The 16,554-nt window shown below is 42.1% G+C and overlaps 1 protein-coding gene across 1 annotated transcript in view; it reads left to right on the top strand.

The window, feature by feature from the left end:
- Synj (synaptojanin) overlaps positions 1 to 16,554 on the top strand; it is a 265,110-nt gene that overhangs the window by 141,781 nt on the left and 106,775 nt on the right. The window contains exon 14 of the mRNA XM_080267540.1: positions 12,599 to 12,759. Within this exon, the coding sequence (XP_080123666.1) occupies positions 12,599 to 12,759 (161 nt within the window). The remainder of the gene's footprint in view (positions 1 to 12,598; positions 12,760 to 16,554) is intronic.

Here is a 16,554-nt window from a genome sequence, read left to right as displayed (position 1 = left end):
GAAGTGCTTGAAAGGGTACAGCAGGGAAGAAAGGTTGCTGGTTCTTTGAAAGCAGTGATAAGAAACAGGGAAGTGAGCATGGAAGTGAAAAAGTTACTACATGACAGTATTGTGATACCAACTCTTATGTATGGAAGTGAAGCTTGGACGTTGTTGGAAGGACACAAGTCAAGAGTGAGAGCAGTGGAAATGAGTTATTTAAGAGGAGCCTGTGGAATCACATGGAGAGACAGGCTGACGAATGAGGATATAAAGGAGCGTTGTGGTGCGGATGTGGATGTGATAGGAAGTGTTATGAGGAACACACTGAGATGGTTTGGCCATGTGGAGAGGTTGGAGGGTGAGAGACTGACGAAGAGAGTGTATGTGAGTGAGGTGGAGGGAGGGGGGAGGCTGAGGATGAGATGGAGGGATGGGGTGGAGAGGTATATGAGAGAGGGGTGTGTGAGTTGGGAGCAGGGCGGTGAAATGGCGGGGGACAGGGCGACGTGGAGGCAATTTGTTTGTGGCCACCCAAAACGGGATTGAGGCATCTGGCAATAGATAGATAGATAGATAGATATTCCATTTCATTCATTTGATCCTCAGTCTTTCATCCACTATAACCAGCTTTTACTCTTTTCCTCCACTGCCATTTCAGCCTCTTCATTCCAGCAAACAATACCTTCCTTATTACCAGTTAACTTTGTAACACCACATACACCCTTAGCATTCCTAATTGTTCCACTTTAGCTTTTCAGCAGTAGTAGTGTGAGATGGTTAAGTTAGTTCCATTTTTGTTTACCTGTTTAGGCTTTTTCTGCATCTTTCTTCTTATGTTTTATATATTTCCCCCCTCCCCAGGTGAGTGAGTTCATACTTTCACTTTTCCCATCATCCAGGACAGTGTTTAGCATCTTTCAGAGTTATTTATTTTTTTATTTTCATTTTTATTTTTTTAATGCCGTTACTTTGCAGTTTATACAGAAAGCCCTCAACTGTCATGGGGTTAGGTTATAGGGTCACCCATGAGAAACGTATATTCAGAGAGTAACAAAATCCTTAAAAAGGGACTCCCCCACAGCCATTATTTTGTGTAGGTAGTGGCCTAAAAACTAGATGGTGTGCCCCATAACATTATTAGATATTGGAATCTATTAGTTTTCATATGATTTACCAACAAATTTTGTTATCCCAAGATCCATCCTAAAGCAGTGTATTTTGTAAAGGTTTACTCTCTCCCCCCAAAAAAGGAGCCTGCAAAGTTGAGCATTGCAGACAGTGAGGGTTATCATTCTGTTTTTTATTGTTCCACATATTGCTTTTCTTCTTTGTGTTCTGTGGATCAGTAGGAGGATGGACACCTGTCTCACACCCTCAGCCCACCTCCTCTTTTCCTTCAGGAACACCCACTTTCTTCCATTCTTGGCATGTTGCAGGGTTACATAGCAGGTTCCTTGGACTGCCTTTTTTTGCTCTGTCTTCTATGGCTGAAATAGCTCGACCTACTGCTATCCTCATCCTGGATAATGCTAGACACTTGGTGCATTTTATGTGACCCCCTTCCGCTCCCCCAGAAGGTGGGTTTTGGGATGTGATTGGAGGCATTTGATTACCAGTTCTGTAACCCTTACTCATTAAATAATAGAGGTACATCAGCTCAGAAAGAGGTCATGACTGTCTACACTTTATCTTGAACCAGTGATGATAAGGAACTTGTAGGATTAATAAACTTTCCCTTTTACTGGGTTGTTATGAGTGAGTGCCTCTGAATGAAATCCCTGTTTATGATGACCATAACTTTTTCCACCTTGTGTTTTACCTTTCCTCTCTGGAAACTAGTTCCCTTCCTCTCCTTTCAGTAAAATGCAAGAATGCCCCAAAATAGTCTTATGGTTGTAAGACTTAGGCAATAAAGGAAGATGATATTCATAGGCTCAAATGTACAGAAATTATACTGATTAGATGAATGTGTAGTTTGTCCTTGAATGAGAGGCCTGGAGGGTTAGGATTGCAATTGACAAGTTGAGAGGAAGGACAGGGCTTGAATGTACAGTATTAGTGTTGTGATGAGGAGGGGTGGATTGCGATGTTTTGGGCATGTTGAGAGGATGGAAGGTGATACCTGGGTGCGGGAGGTGAGAGGTGTCAGTGTAGAAGGTAGGGCTGCAAGAGGCAGACCGTAAAAGACGTGGGATGAGGTCACAGATTGTTGCCTAAGGAATAAGGGACTGAATTGGGAGGCTGCCAGAAATCAAGCAGTGTAGGGGCTGCCTTTAGATGATCCAAGGCCAGCACATGCAAGTATATTGGAACCTTTTTGAACAGAGAGAATAATTGCCCTGAATTGGACCAATGCTGTGCTGAGCTTGAGACTGCAACTATTTTAACTGGAATCCCTTTGATTGTGCCTGATCCAGCAACCATGCCTTTAATTAATACCTTCCTGGTCAGCCCACCCACACCAACACTTTTGGTTTCTCTTTCTACTTCCTGTGGGCTGGCCTCTGCTACTGCATCAACAGCATCTTGGACACTCTGGGTTTCTCTTCCTTCTCAAGCATTTTCTCATTGCCAGTTACTGCTGAAGTGTCTGTGGCTCCATATTTCTTTACTCTTCTTCCACAGCCCAAATTTCTACATGACTTACCCATTTTTTTCATCATCTCTCATTTCCATGTGACTCCTTGGTCATTCATTCAGCTTCTCAGACATTGTGTTTCTACTTCTCTTTGCAATTTTCAGCTCTCCTTTTCTCTTCCTATTCTTTCCTATCCTTCCCACTGGCCTTTCTAGCCTCATAGTGTAGGGGCAGTTGTACAGTAATATGACCAAATCTGACATTTCATAATAATTTTTGGCATCTTTTTTTTTTTTTTTTTTTTTTTTTTTTTTTTAAGTAAAAAAAAGTGGGCACCATTTTTTCAGACCAGGTTCAGGATAATTTTAAAGCCTCTGAAAATTAAGAGTCAGAATTCTGATGTACTAAGAATTTATCATAGTATTTTTGAAGTGAAGTGAAGTAATTCACTGTAAAGGTAAGATTTGGGGGTTGGATTGAGCCCAAAGGTAATTACCACTGAATGACCGTTCTATATAATTTGCATCATTTGTCTTTACCAGGAATCTTAAGTTGCTGCTACTGTTGTTGTTGTTGTTATTTCATCTTATTGTAAACCCAGAAACTGGCTGAAGTTCCACTTTTGCAGTCCACTATCCTCCTTTTGGAGGATAAGGAGGGGGTTGAGCCACCCCCTGGAGGAATCCCTCTCTCGCACCTTTTATGGTGTTCATCTACAGCTCACAGTTACTCTATGATGGAAAAAGTTGGAAAACTAGACTGTTTGTGATGAAGGTCAGTCTTTCCTCTGCAAGCAGCAAGGAAGAAATCATCACTAGCCTGCTTTTTGATGTCACTGTTCCAACAAGTAAAAGACTTACAAACACTTGACAAAGTGTAGCGGTATACACACATATTGCAAGCAAAATTAGTGTCCTGCCTTGTGATGGCTGGAGCAGACTCATTTAGTGCTAAGTGAAGTTAGCAGGGGAGTGAAAGATAAAAATGGTAGATTACTAGTGGAGAAGGGAGAAAAAGTGAGCAGACAGAAAGAACACTTTAAGGAATTGTTGAACGTAGAGGATGGAAGTAATGTGAGTATAAGTGGCTGGGGAATGGCTGGGAGAAGGAGGGAGGTGAGAAGACAGGAAGAAATCAGTAGGATAGAAGTTGTGGAAGCAATGAAGAAAGTTAAATCAGGGAAAGCCCCAGGAATTGATGGAGTGTGTGGTGAAATGCTGAAGCATGGGGGAGAGATAGTAGTAGAATCGATGTGGAAGCTGTGCAGATTGGCCTGGGAGGAAGGTAGAGTCCCGGAGGATTGGAACGCAGATTAAATTATTCCCTTGTACAAAGGAAAAGGGGGAAAAAGAAGTGTGTGGTAATCATAGGGGCATTTGTCTTCTTAGTATAACAGGAAAAGTGTATGGTAGGATACTTAATGACAGAGTTAGAGAAAGAGCAGAGAAATTAGTTGGAGAAGAACAGGGAGGCTTTAGGAAGGGAAGAGGTTGTGTAGATCAGATAGTCATTCTTAGATCTTTAGTGTAAAAGTTTCTAGAGAAGGGAAAGAAGTTGTATGCGGCTTTCATGGATTTGGAGAAAGCATATGACAGGGTGGATAGACAAGGATTGTGGAAAGTGTTAAGAATATATGGAGTAGATTGGAAGTTGTTGAATGCTGTGAAGAGTATGTACGATGGTGCAAAGGCTGCAGTGTGTGTGGATGGTGAACTAAGTGAATTTTTCTCTTTGAATATTGGGTTGAAACAGGGATGTGTCATGTCTCCATGGTTGTTCAGTCTGTACATGGATGGGGTAATAAAAGAGGTACAAGGTAGGGTAGTGGATGTTGGAGTTGCCCTGGTGAGAGAGGATAGTGTTTGGAAACTCCCTGTACTGTTGTTTGCAGATGATACTGTGTTGTTGAGTGAAGACGAAGGGGAGCTGCAAGGCTAGGTGGATGAATTTGGGAGTGTGTGTAAGAAACGGAATCTAAAGGTGAATGTAGGGAAGAGTAAAGTGATGGTCTTTGAGAGAGGTGAAGTCAGTGAATGTACAGCGAGGTTGGATGGTGAGGAATTGGAAAATGTGAGTACGTTTAAGTACTTGGGTAGTGTGATGAGTAAGGATGGAGGTTTGGAGGGTAAGTGCTTGAAAGAGTACAGCAGGAAAGAAAGGTTGCTGGTTCTTTGAAAGCAGTGATAAGAAACAGGGAAGTGAGCATGGAAGTGAAAAAGTTACTACATGACAGTATTGTGATACCAACTCTAACGTATGGAAGTGAAGCTTGGACGTTGTTGGAAGGACACAAGTCAAGAGTGAGAGTGGTGGAAATGAGTTATTTAAGAGGAGCCCGTGGAGTCACATGGAGAGACAGGCTGACGAATGAGGATATAAAGGAGCGTTGTGGTGTGGATGTGGATGTGATAGGAAGCGTTATGAGGAACACACTGAGGTGGTTTGGCCATGTGGAGAGGATGGAGGGTGAAAGACTGACGAAGAGAGTGTATGTGAGTGAGGTGGAGGGGGGAAGAGGGACGGGGAGGCCGAGGATGAGATGGAGGGATGGGGTGGAGAAGTATATGAGAGAGGGGGGTGTAAGTTGGGAGCAGGGCAGTGAAATGGCAGGGGACAGGGTGACTTGGAGGCGCTTTGTTTGTGGCCACCCCAAACGGGATTGAGGCGTCTGCCAATAGATAGATAGATAGATAGATGTGATATTACCATTCTGTGGTATCACACACTGCCTTAACCCATTCTGTGCCGGAGCCTTTGTTGGCTTTTGTGCCTAGATTGCCGAGGGTCTGGGCGGCAAAGTTACCTAGAATGCCGGCCATTTTCAGCTTTTTTTTTTTTTTGGTCCAGCACTCCCAGATTTGCATCAGATGGCTACTTTCAGATACGGCCAGCAGCTGATGTGGATAGGTAGTCCAATTTGATGTGGAGTGGCTGTGTGCATGTAGTACTTGTATTAAGAAAACGCAACCTGGTTTATGTAATGAGACCACAGTCGAAACTGTGATGATGGGAAGTGGGGGTTCTGTGCTAATTTTATTTATTTTCACATTCATTTTTTTTTTTTTTATATAGTGTATTAGTATAAGTTACTATAAACACTCACATATGGCACAATAAATACTCATGCTGCACACATTCACATTAGTTATGGTAAATCACATTTCTTATGTTATTTTCCATACAGTACTTGATTTTATGATTTACTTCTATTTGCTTTCATTTGCTCATATTACTTCCATTATATACACTATTTACACATCACTATCAGTTGGTTCATCACTTGGAAGTTCTCCAAGTTTGACTGTAAGTCAAGAGTTTGCACAACATCTTCAGCAGTGCTGCGTGACCCAGATTTACGTCAGATGACTACTTTGAGATACCGTCAGCGACTGGTGCGGATAGATAGTCCATTTTGGTGTGGAGTGAGTGGATGCATGGAGTACTTGTGGCACAGAGACGCAGCCTGGTGTATGTAATGTGGCCACAGTCGAAACTGTGATGATGTGAAGTTGCGGTTGCATGCTAATTTTATGTAAGAGTAGCAAATGATGAGGTTAAAGAGAGATTGTCCAGGTGCATGAGGGTGCGAAGGTGGATGTATGTGGAATAACTGAAACAAAATGGAGAGGAGAAAGTGTGAAAGAATGGGAGTATGGATGGGGTATATGTGCAGGAGTAGGTGAGAATGAGAGGGCAAAGGAAGGAGTATGTATAGTTGTGAGTAAGAGATGGAAGAAGAGCATAAGACAGTATGGATCAGTTGGGTCAAGGATTGTGTGGGTAAAGTTGAAAGTTGGAATACAAATGTGGGCGATTGTGTGTGTGTGTATGCGCCAACGCAAGATCGTGCTAGAAGAGTGAGAGAAGAGTTCTGGACAAATGTGGAAGTGTGCATGGAAAAGTTTGGAAGGAATGAGAGAGTGTTTTTGATTGGTGATATGAATGGTAAAGTTGGGAATGTGAAGGTGGATGGAATAGTTGGTGAGTGGGGTGTGCCTGCTGAGATAGATGAGAATGGGAGTGCGTTAGTGGACATTTGTGCTGGGAGGGGGATGGTGATAGCCAATACCCTCTGCAGGCATAAAATGATCCACAGGTATACATGGCGAGTGATGAGAAGGGTGGGTGGTGAACTGAATGAAAGGAAGGCAGTGATTGATTATGTGTGTGTGGATGAAAGGATGCGAAGATGTGTAATGGATGCAAGAGCTTATAGAGGTTGGGGGAGTGGACTTTCTGACCACTACTTGGTGGTGGCCAGAATTAGGATTCAAGTAAGATGGAGGAATAGAAGAAGGGAAAGACGAGAGGAAGGAGTAGTTGCAAGGAGAGTGGAAAGGTTACAAGAAGATGAGAAAAAGGCAGAGTATAAGAGAGAAGTGGAGGAACGATTGGGCAAATATGAATTGGACCAGATGGGAGACGTGGAAGGTGTGTGTAGGATATTTACAGGAGAAATATGTGCACCATGTGATGTGGTGTGTGGAAAGAAGAGAAGACGGAGGGGGGTGCAAGGAACAGCGTGGTGGACTGAAGAGGTGAAACAGGCTGTGGCACAAAAGAAGAAAGCATACAATGAATGGATGAGAAATAGGGGCATGGAAGAAGTTGAGAGGCGGAAGAGAGAGTTATATGTAGAAAGAAAGAGAGAGGTGAAAAGATTAGTAAGAGTAAGAAGAGAGTGGATGGAGAATTTGGAAGAAATTTGAGTGTAAAGTGGAGGGACTGTAAGAAAATGTTCTGGAAAGAGGTGAAAAGAGGAAGACAGGGTGGAAGTGAAGTTAACAGGGGAGTGAAAGATAAAAATGGTAGATTACTAGTGGAGAAGGGAGAAAAGTGAAGAGATGGAGAGAACACTTTAAGGAATTGTTGAACATGGAGGATGGAAGTAATGCGAGTATAAGTGGCTGGGAGAAGGAGGGAGGTGAGAAGACAGGAAGAAAAAAGTAGGATAGAAGTTGTGGAAGCAATGAAGAAAGTTAAATCGGGGAAAGCCCCAGGAATTGATGGAGTGTGTGGTGAAATGCTGAAGCATGGGGGAGAGATAGTAGTAGAATGGATGTGGAGGATGTGCAGATTGGCCTGGGAGGAAGGTAGAGTCCCGGAGGATTGGAACTCAAGTATAATTATTCCCTTGTACAAAGGAAAAGAGGAAAAAGAAGTGTGTGGTAATCATAGGGGCATTTGAATTCTTAGTATAATAGGAAAAGTGTATGGTAGGATACTTATTGACAGAGTTAGAGAAAGAACAGAGAAAATAGTTGGAGAAGAACAGGAAGGCTTTAGGAAGGGAAGAGGTTGTGTAGATCAAATATTCATTCTTAGATCTTTAGTGGAAAAGTTTCTAGAGAAGGGAAAGAAGTTGTATGCAGCTTTCATGGATTTGGAGAAAGCATATGACAGGGTGGATAGACAAGGATTGTGGAAAGTGTTAAGAATATATGGAGTAGATGGGAAGTTGTTGAATGCTGTGAAGAGTATGTACAATGGTGCGAAGGCTGCAGTGTGTGTGGATGGTGAATTAAGTGAATTTTTCTCTTTGAAAGCTGGGTTGAAACAGGGATGTGTCATGTCTCCATGGTTGTTCAATCTGTACATGGATGGGGTAATAAAAGAGGTACAAGGTAGGGTAGTGGATGTTGGAGTGGCCCTGGTGAGAGAGGATAGTGTTTGGAAACTCCCTGTACTGTTGTTTGCAGATGATACTGTGTTGTTGAGTGAAGACGAAGGGGAGCTGCAAGGCTAGGTGGATGAATTTGGGAGTGTGTGTAAGAAACGGAATCTAAAGGTGAATGTAGGGAAGAGTAAAGTAATGGTCTTTGAGAGAGGTGAAGTCAGTGAATGTACAGCGAGGTTGGATGGTGAGGAATTGGAAAATGTGAGTACGTTTAAGTACTTGGGTAGTGTGATGAGTAAGGATGGCGGTTGGGAGGGTGAAGTGCTTGAAAGGGTACAGCAGGGAAGAAAGGTTGCTGGTTCTTTGAAAGCAGTGATAAGAAACAGGGAAGTGAGCATGGAAGTGAAAAAGTTACTACATGACAGTATTGTGATACCAACTCTAACGTATGGAAGTGAGGCTTGGACGTTGTTGGAAGGACACAAGTCAAGAGTGAGAGCAGTGGAAATGAGTTATTTAAGAGGAGCCTGTGGAGTCACATGGAGAGACAGGCTGACGAATGAGGATATAAAGGAGCGTTGTGGTGTGGATATGGATGTGATAGGAAGCGTTATGAGGAACACACTGAGGTGGTTTGGCCATGTGGAGAGGATGGAGGGTGAAAGACTGATGAAGAGAGTGTATGTGAGTGAGGTGGAGGGGGGGAGAGGGAGGTGGAGGCTGAGGATGAGATGGAGGGATGGGGTGGAGAGGTATATGAGAGAGGGGTGTGTGAGTTGGGAGCAGGGCAGTGAAATGGCGGGGGACAGGGCGACTTGGAGGCGATTTGTTTGTGGCCACCCCAAACGAGATTGAGGCTTCTGGCAATAGATAGATGTGTATATATATATATATATATATATATATATATATATATATATATGTATATATATATATATATATATATATATATATATATATATATATATATATATATATATATATATATATATATATATATATATATATATATATTTGTTTGTACATACGGTACATATATATATACAGTAGATCCTCTCTCATTCGGACTATATGGGGGGAAGGGTTGTCCGAATTAGCAGATTGTCCGGACCATCAGGGTAATTTCCAGTTCATACCAAAAACTGTCTACACATGGTATGTTTGTTAATTATTAACATATGTGGCATATGTCAACCCTACGTAACTGCAAAAGATGAAAGGATACTAAAATAACCAAACTAATCATGTACGATAGTTTTGTATTGCATAATTTACAGGTAAGGCCATGACAAGAAACTAGCCTACATTTTAAATTGTAGTAAGTGACTAAGGCCCGTGTAGGCAAAAAAATAAATTAATTAATTAACTGTAATATTTGGAATAAAAATAAAACTTATGTAGGCAAAAAATACATTGTCATCTTTGGCATACTGATAACCCCCCATATGGGCAAGAAGCTAATATTTGATGTACAAGTAAAGCACATTTAAGTACAAAAAATAACCTACAGTAATCATTAAACACTGCAGAATATTCTGACCCATTTCTGTGCAAGCAAACTCCTCCTTTTAACACCTTTATTCATTGCAGAAGCTACACTTGCATTAAGGGGCATGGTAAGGAGGATTAACTTTTGAAATACAGCGTAAAAATATAAATGGTTGGTGAACTAGTTGATGGAACGAATGCTAGCGTGTGTTTAAACAGGCGCCCATGTTGCGACCTAGCGTGATCTGAGACTAAACGAATGACGATCGCTTTCTGCGCCGATACTGAAAATGACTTTAGAATTACTTTCAACATATTTTTGGAGCTTATTATTTTTAAATTTTGTCCGAATTAACAGAAGTCCGGATCAAAGGGGTCCGGACCAAAGAGGTTCTACTGTATATATATATATATATATATACATATCGTTTTTAAAGGCTCCAACATGCTTGCATGTGTCGGCCTTGGTCACCTAATGGCGGCTCTCCACGCTGCATGATCCATTGCAGCCTCCCTGTTCAGTCCCTTAACCCTAAGGTCACACTTAATGACCTCATCCCATGTCTTTCTCGGTCTACCCCTCATAACCCCACCCCCAATATTAACACTTCTCACCTTCCTCACCCAATTATCATCCCCCATCCTCTCCACATGTCCAAACCACCTCAATCTACCTCTCCTCATCACAACACCAATACACTCCAGTCCCATCCTACCTCTCAACTCTTCCATTGTAAACCCAGCCCCTCCAGGTCTTGGATGCAGGAATGCACTGCACATCCACCTAATCATTGTCATTTCTGTATGTCTGAGCCGGCGAATATCTTCCTCCTTCACTACCCAGGTCTCACTGTCATACAGCATTACACTCCTAACACATGCTGCATACAAAGACCCCTTAGCACGTAGGGAGAGCCCTCTCAATGTCAGGAGAGGCAAGAGCTCCCTGAACTTCTTCCAACCACTTCTCACCCCAGCCACAGAGCTAGTAGCTCCAGCCCCACCTCCAGCACACAACATGTCTCCCAAATAACAAAACTCTTCCACACACTCAAGAGATTCACCAGCAAGTTCAGTCCTTTCATGTCTGACAATCTCCACCTGCTCACCCCAGCATGCCATACACATAAAATGAGCATTATCTTGCAGTCTACCTCTGATACCACTACATCTCTTATGCACCCATTTATCACACACACCACACAAGATAGAATTACTTCCCACGCCCATGTGGCAAACTGCACATGGCCACTCTCCCTCGTCTTTGACAGTACCGCCACCAGCCCTAGATATCATCACTTTTGTTTTATCTGCATTTACCCTTAAGCCCTTGTGCCCCATACCATCTCTCCACTTCCTAAACCTTTCCTCCACCTCCCTTTCATTCTCTGCAATCAACATATATATATATATATATATATATATATATATATATATATACACACACACACACACTGTACATATAATTTATATTGGTGTAGGTGGTGGCGACCATCATCCACTCACTTGATGTAGTGCTGCCTACTTCCTTAGCTTTTATCATTCTTTTTCTGTGCCTGCCCTCCTCTCCTCCTATTTCTCCTATCTTTCCTGTCACTTCTTATTCCTTTTCTTTCCTTTACAGGTGGCTTTACATTGAGTGACAAGCCAAATGGTTTCCTGTAAGCCAAGAAACCATTTACAACGCTGGGTGGTAACCATATAACCAAACCATACGTGCTCCCTACGTGTCAACAAGTGGGTTGGTGGAGGGTTGGTGCTCCTCCCTGTAAAACAAGTAACTCAGTGTCAAATGGCCACCCTTTGCGGGATTATGGTGTCTGGCAATAGATAGATAGATAAGGCATGAGAGGGGAGGAGGGGTGTCTGTCATCCCATTTTCTGTCACACACTAAGGGCAGACTTAAATAATTTAGCGCAAATGTGAGGAAAACCATGTCCGTATATATATGGACTTGACTGTTTAGGATACAGTGAGTTAGGCCGTATATATACAGACCCAGCTTCTTTGACACCATTAGTTTGTCCGTTATAGGTAGAGAGAAAGAGAGAGGTGAAAAGATTAGTAAAAGAGAGTAAGAAGAAAGTGGATGAGGAATTTGGAAGGAACTTGAGTGTAAAGTGGAGGAAATGTAAGAAAATGTTCTGGAAGGAGGTAAAGAGAGTTAGACAGGGTGCCAAAGAAGTTAGCTGGGGAGTGAAAGATAAAAATAGTAGATTACTAGTGGAGAAAGGAGAAAAAGTGAGTAGATGGAGAGAACACTTTAAGGAATTGTTGAACATAGAGAATGAAAGCAATGCAAGTGGCTGGGGAATGGCTGGAAGAAGGAAGGATGTGAGGAGAGAGAAAGAAATCAGTATGATGGAAGTTGTGGAAGCAATGAAGGAAGTTAAAATGGGGAAAGCTCCAGGAATCAATGGAGTGTGTAGTGAAATGCTGAAGCATGGGGGAGAGATAGTAGTAGAATGGATGGAAGATGTGCAGTTTGGCCTGGGAGAAAGGTGAGTACCAGAGGATTGAAAGTCAGGTATAATTATTCCCCTATACAAAGGAAAAAGGGAAAAAGAAGTGTGTGGTAAACATAGGGGCATTTGCCTTCTTAATGTAATAGGAAAAGTATATGGTAGGATACTAATTGACAGTTAGGAAAATTACGGAGGAATTAGTTGGAGAAGAACAGGGAGGTTTTAGGAAGGGAAGAGGTTGTGTAGATCAGATATTCACTCATTTATTCAGTATTACTCCATCAGTATTATCATCCATGCTATTTTTATCATTAGGTTACTGACAGATTGCATAAATAACATAGCAGAGAATGTTAATAGGCTGTATTCGGAAATAAAATGGCAAGGATGAGGTGACAGAAAGCCTCTGTAATTGAGAATATGGGCCTCAATTTGAGTGCTGAAGTATATTATTTCTTCCCTTACAGCCTTAGTAGACACAACTCCCGAGGATGACTATGAAGACAAACGATCTCCAGATGTGTTTGCCATTGGGTTTGAAGAAATTGTGGACCTGAACGCTACAAATATTGTGCAAAATACTCAGTGGTCAGAAAATGCTGCATCCTGGGGAAAAGAACTTAAAAAGGTACTTGACTGGAACTGTTTACTGTTATGTTAATTTAGTTTTTTTTTTTTTAAGTGTAGACTGTTGGTTCATAGAATAATATTTGGACTTAGGGTTATGACTCTGCCCTGTTTCCCACCTATAATTTGATTGTCTCGGCTGTAGCTACAGAGCAAAGTACCAGACTATGTATAGTCAATTTTCTGTTTCCCTAGGTAGCGAGGGATTTAGGCACATCCAATGTCTTGTTTGCTGTTTTTTCCATCAGCATACTATGATGGTATTCATGCCCAAGTTAGAGTAAGTTTTACTGATTTTACAATTGCCATCAGAAACCTAGGAGCAGGAGAAACGTCTCTGCAGTCACAGACTAAGGCAGAGGGAGAGCAGGAACTCTATTTATCTACCTTTTTATCTATCTGTAGTCAGATGCCTTAATCCCATAAGGGATGGCCACTGACAATTTGCCTCCATGTTGCCCTGTCCCTCGCCATTTTGCTGCCCCTTCCCCCAGCTTACACCCCCCCTTGCTCTCTTATACTTCTGTACTCCATCCCTCCATCTCATCCTCGGTCTTCCCTTCCCCCTTCCCCCCTCCACCTCACTCACATACTCTCTCCTAGTTAGTTTCTCACTCCTTCCTGTCCACATGGACAAATCACCTCAGTGTATTTCTTTTAACACTTTCTATCACGTCCACATCAAAATGCTACTTCTCGTCTGCATTTGTCAGTTTGTCTTTCATTGTAACTCCACATGCTCCTTTCAAATAACTACAGTAATTTGCACAGCTCTCATTCTTGACTCGCATCCTTCCAACAAGGTCCAGGACTCACATCCATGTGTTAGAGTAGGAATTGCAATACAGTACTGTCATGCAATGACTTTTTTACTTCTATGCTCAATTCCCTATTTCTAATCACTGCTTTCAGTGAACCAGCAACCTTTCTTTCCTGCTGTACCCTTTCAAGCACTTCATTCTCCAAACTTCCACCCATACTATACTTATTACATCACCCGTATTTAAATGCACTCATATTTCCCATTTCCTCACTATCACTGCTTTCAGTGAGACAAGAACCCTTCTTCTCCACTCTACCCCTTCAAGTACTTCATCCTCCAAACTTCCATCCTTACCCATCACACCAACCAAGTATATAAATGCACTCACACTTTCATTTCCACTCTATCCAGCCTCGCTGGGCGTTCAGTGATTTTGTTTCTCTTGGAGACCACAACTTTACTCTTCCCTACATTCACCTTTAGATTCTTTTCATACATACTCTCCAAAACTCATTCACCAAGCCTTGCTGTTCCCCTTCGTCCTCACTTAAGAACGCAGTATCATCTGCAAACAACGGAACAGGAAGTTTACAAATGCAGTCCATCTCATTAGGGCCACTACAACATCCAGTGCCCTACCCTGTGTCTCTTATAACTCATCCTTATATAAATTAAACAGCCATGGAGACATGACACATCCCTGTTTCAATCCAACATTCTATCTATGTATCTATCTTTTGCCAGATGCCATAATCCCATAAGAGGTGGCCATTTGACTTTGAGTTATTTGTTTTACAGGAAGGGGCACTAACCCTCCACCAACCCACTTGTTGACACAAAGGGAGCATGTATGGTTTGGTTATATGGTTACCACCCAGTGGTGTAAATGGTTTCCTGGCTTACAAGAAACCATTTGGTTTGTCACTCAATGTAAAGCCACCTGTAAAGGAATGAAAAGCATTAAGAAGTGGCAGGAAAGATGGGAGAAATAGGAAGAGAGAAGGGCAAGCACAGAAAAAGAATGATAAAGGCTAAGGAAAAAGTAGGCAGCACTATGTCAAGTGAATGGATGATGGTCACCACCACCTACCACTAATCAGATAGGAAAATTCACTCAGTTATCCATCCACATGCACTGAAGCCCTCACACCTGATGCAGTCTCGTCATGGCATTCAACAGCTTTCCATTTACTCCATATATTTTTTTAATATTCATAAATAAGAACCATCAAGAGGAAACACACCATGGTGTTTATGCGATAACCATGTAAACTCTGGAGTACACATGTAATCAGTTTATGAGAGAAGTGACCAAAATTTAATACCAGTAATATGTGTTCGTACCATTAGTATAGAACTTCTTACTACAAAACCAACAGGAATTTAATATCCTAAAGTAGCAGAACCCTGTGCAACTCTTGGGAAAAAAAGAAAAAGTGGGAACTCCATGGCAAATGTAAGATGTTCCATTCAAGTTCAAGAAACTATCCAAACATGGTCACCAGAACAACTTAAGAAAGAATGAACCAACATGCTCTTGAAACATACCTGAAGAAATAGGTAGCCAAATGGTAGAGAGGAATGCCAGTGAGTGCACACAGACAGACAGACAGACACAGACAGACAGACAGACAGACAGACAGACACACACACAGACACACAGACACACACACACACACACACACACACACACACACACACACACACACACACACACACACACACACACACACACACACACACACACACACACACACACACACACACACACACACACACACACACACACACACTCGTGGACCACAGGACAGAGCAGACATGTGTCACTGCTCTTTGCTCAGCTGCAGAATACTTAAGTGTATCCAAAAATGAGTCAGGCTCAGTACTAAGCTAAATTATAGACGATTGTATATCAAGTAGAAACGAAAAAGTGCTGTCCAAAGATAGTATATCAAATAATCAAAGCCCTATGGAATTTGTGGCGTTAGCAGACGACAGGCACCACATCAGGTAAACAGACGAGCGCCAGGTAAATTCCAACACCAACAACGGTGATGCTAAATTGTAAGTAGAAAGTATATTTCTATAAGATGGCTTACTTTCAAGAAGTGCGACTAGGTAAGAGGAAGAGAAACAGTAAAAAACAAAATGATGACTACGCTGGCCTGGTGGAGCTGCTTACATTTAATAGATTAGTAGAGAAAGTAAATAAACTGGAGGAGACTTTCAAACTGGAATTATATGAAATAAGGAAGGAACTGTACCAACAAAAAGAAAAAAATGAGGAACTAGTAAAGGAATTAAATAGAAAAGATGTAACAGTAGGTGAGCTACAAGCTGAGGTAGACATTCTGAGGAAGATAATGAATGAAATGGGAAGTACAATAGTTACCCATGAGAGAGTTTTGAAGGAGTACAATTAATTTGAAGCTTTCTCACATGACTTCAGAAATGGACTCTATGGGAGATGTTGTATGCTAATGACGTGGTGTTGATTGCAGAGAATGAAAGGGAGGCAGAGGAAAGATTTTGGAAGTGAAGAGATGGTATGGGGCACAAGGGCTTAAGAGATGTGAAAGGATTGAACTTGCTGGTGATTCTCCTGAGTGTGTAGAAGAGTTTTGTTATTTGGGAGACATGTTATGTGCTGGAGGTGGGGCTGAATCTAGCTCTGTAGCTAGAGTGAAGAGTGGTTGGAAGAAGTTCAGGGAGCTGTTGCCTCTCCTGACATTGAGAGGGCTCTCCCTCCGTGCTAAGGGATCTTTGTATGCAGCATGTGTTAGGAGTGTAATGCTGTGTGATAGTGAGACCTGGGCAGTAAAGGAAGAGGATATTTGCAGGCTGAGATGTACAGAAAATTAATGAGAGTGATTAGGTGGATGTGCAGTGCGTCCCTGAGTGCAAAGCCTGGGAGGGCTAGGTTTACGATGAGAGAGTTGAGGGGTAGGATGGGACTGGAGTGTATTGGTGTTGTGATGAGGAGAGGTAGATTAAGATGGTTTAGGCATGTGACTAGGATGGGGGATGATAATT

The sequence above is a fragment of the Coenobita brevimanus genome, chromosome 24 (assembly GCF_032717465.1).
Source record: "Coenobita brevimanus isolate Jiangsu-jjx chromosome 24, ASM3271746v2, whole genome shotgun sequence".
Classification (NCBI taxonomy): Eukaryota; Metazoa; Arthropoda; class Malacostraca; order Decapoda; family Coenobitidae; genus Coenobita; species Coenobita brevimanus.
Note: the sequence above shows the minus strand (reverse complement) of the source record. Positions and strands in the feature narration are given on the sequence as shown.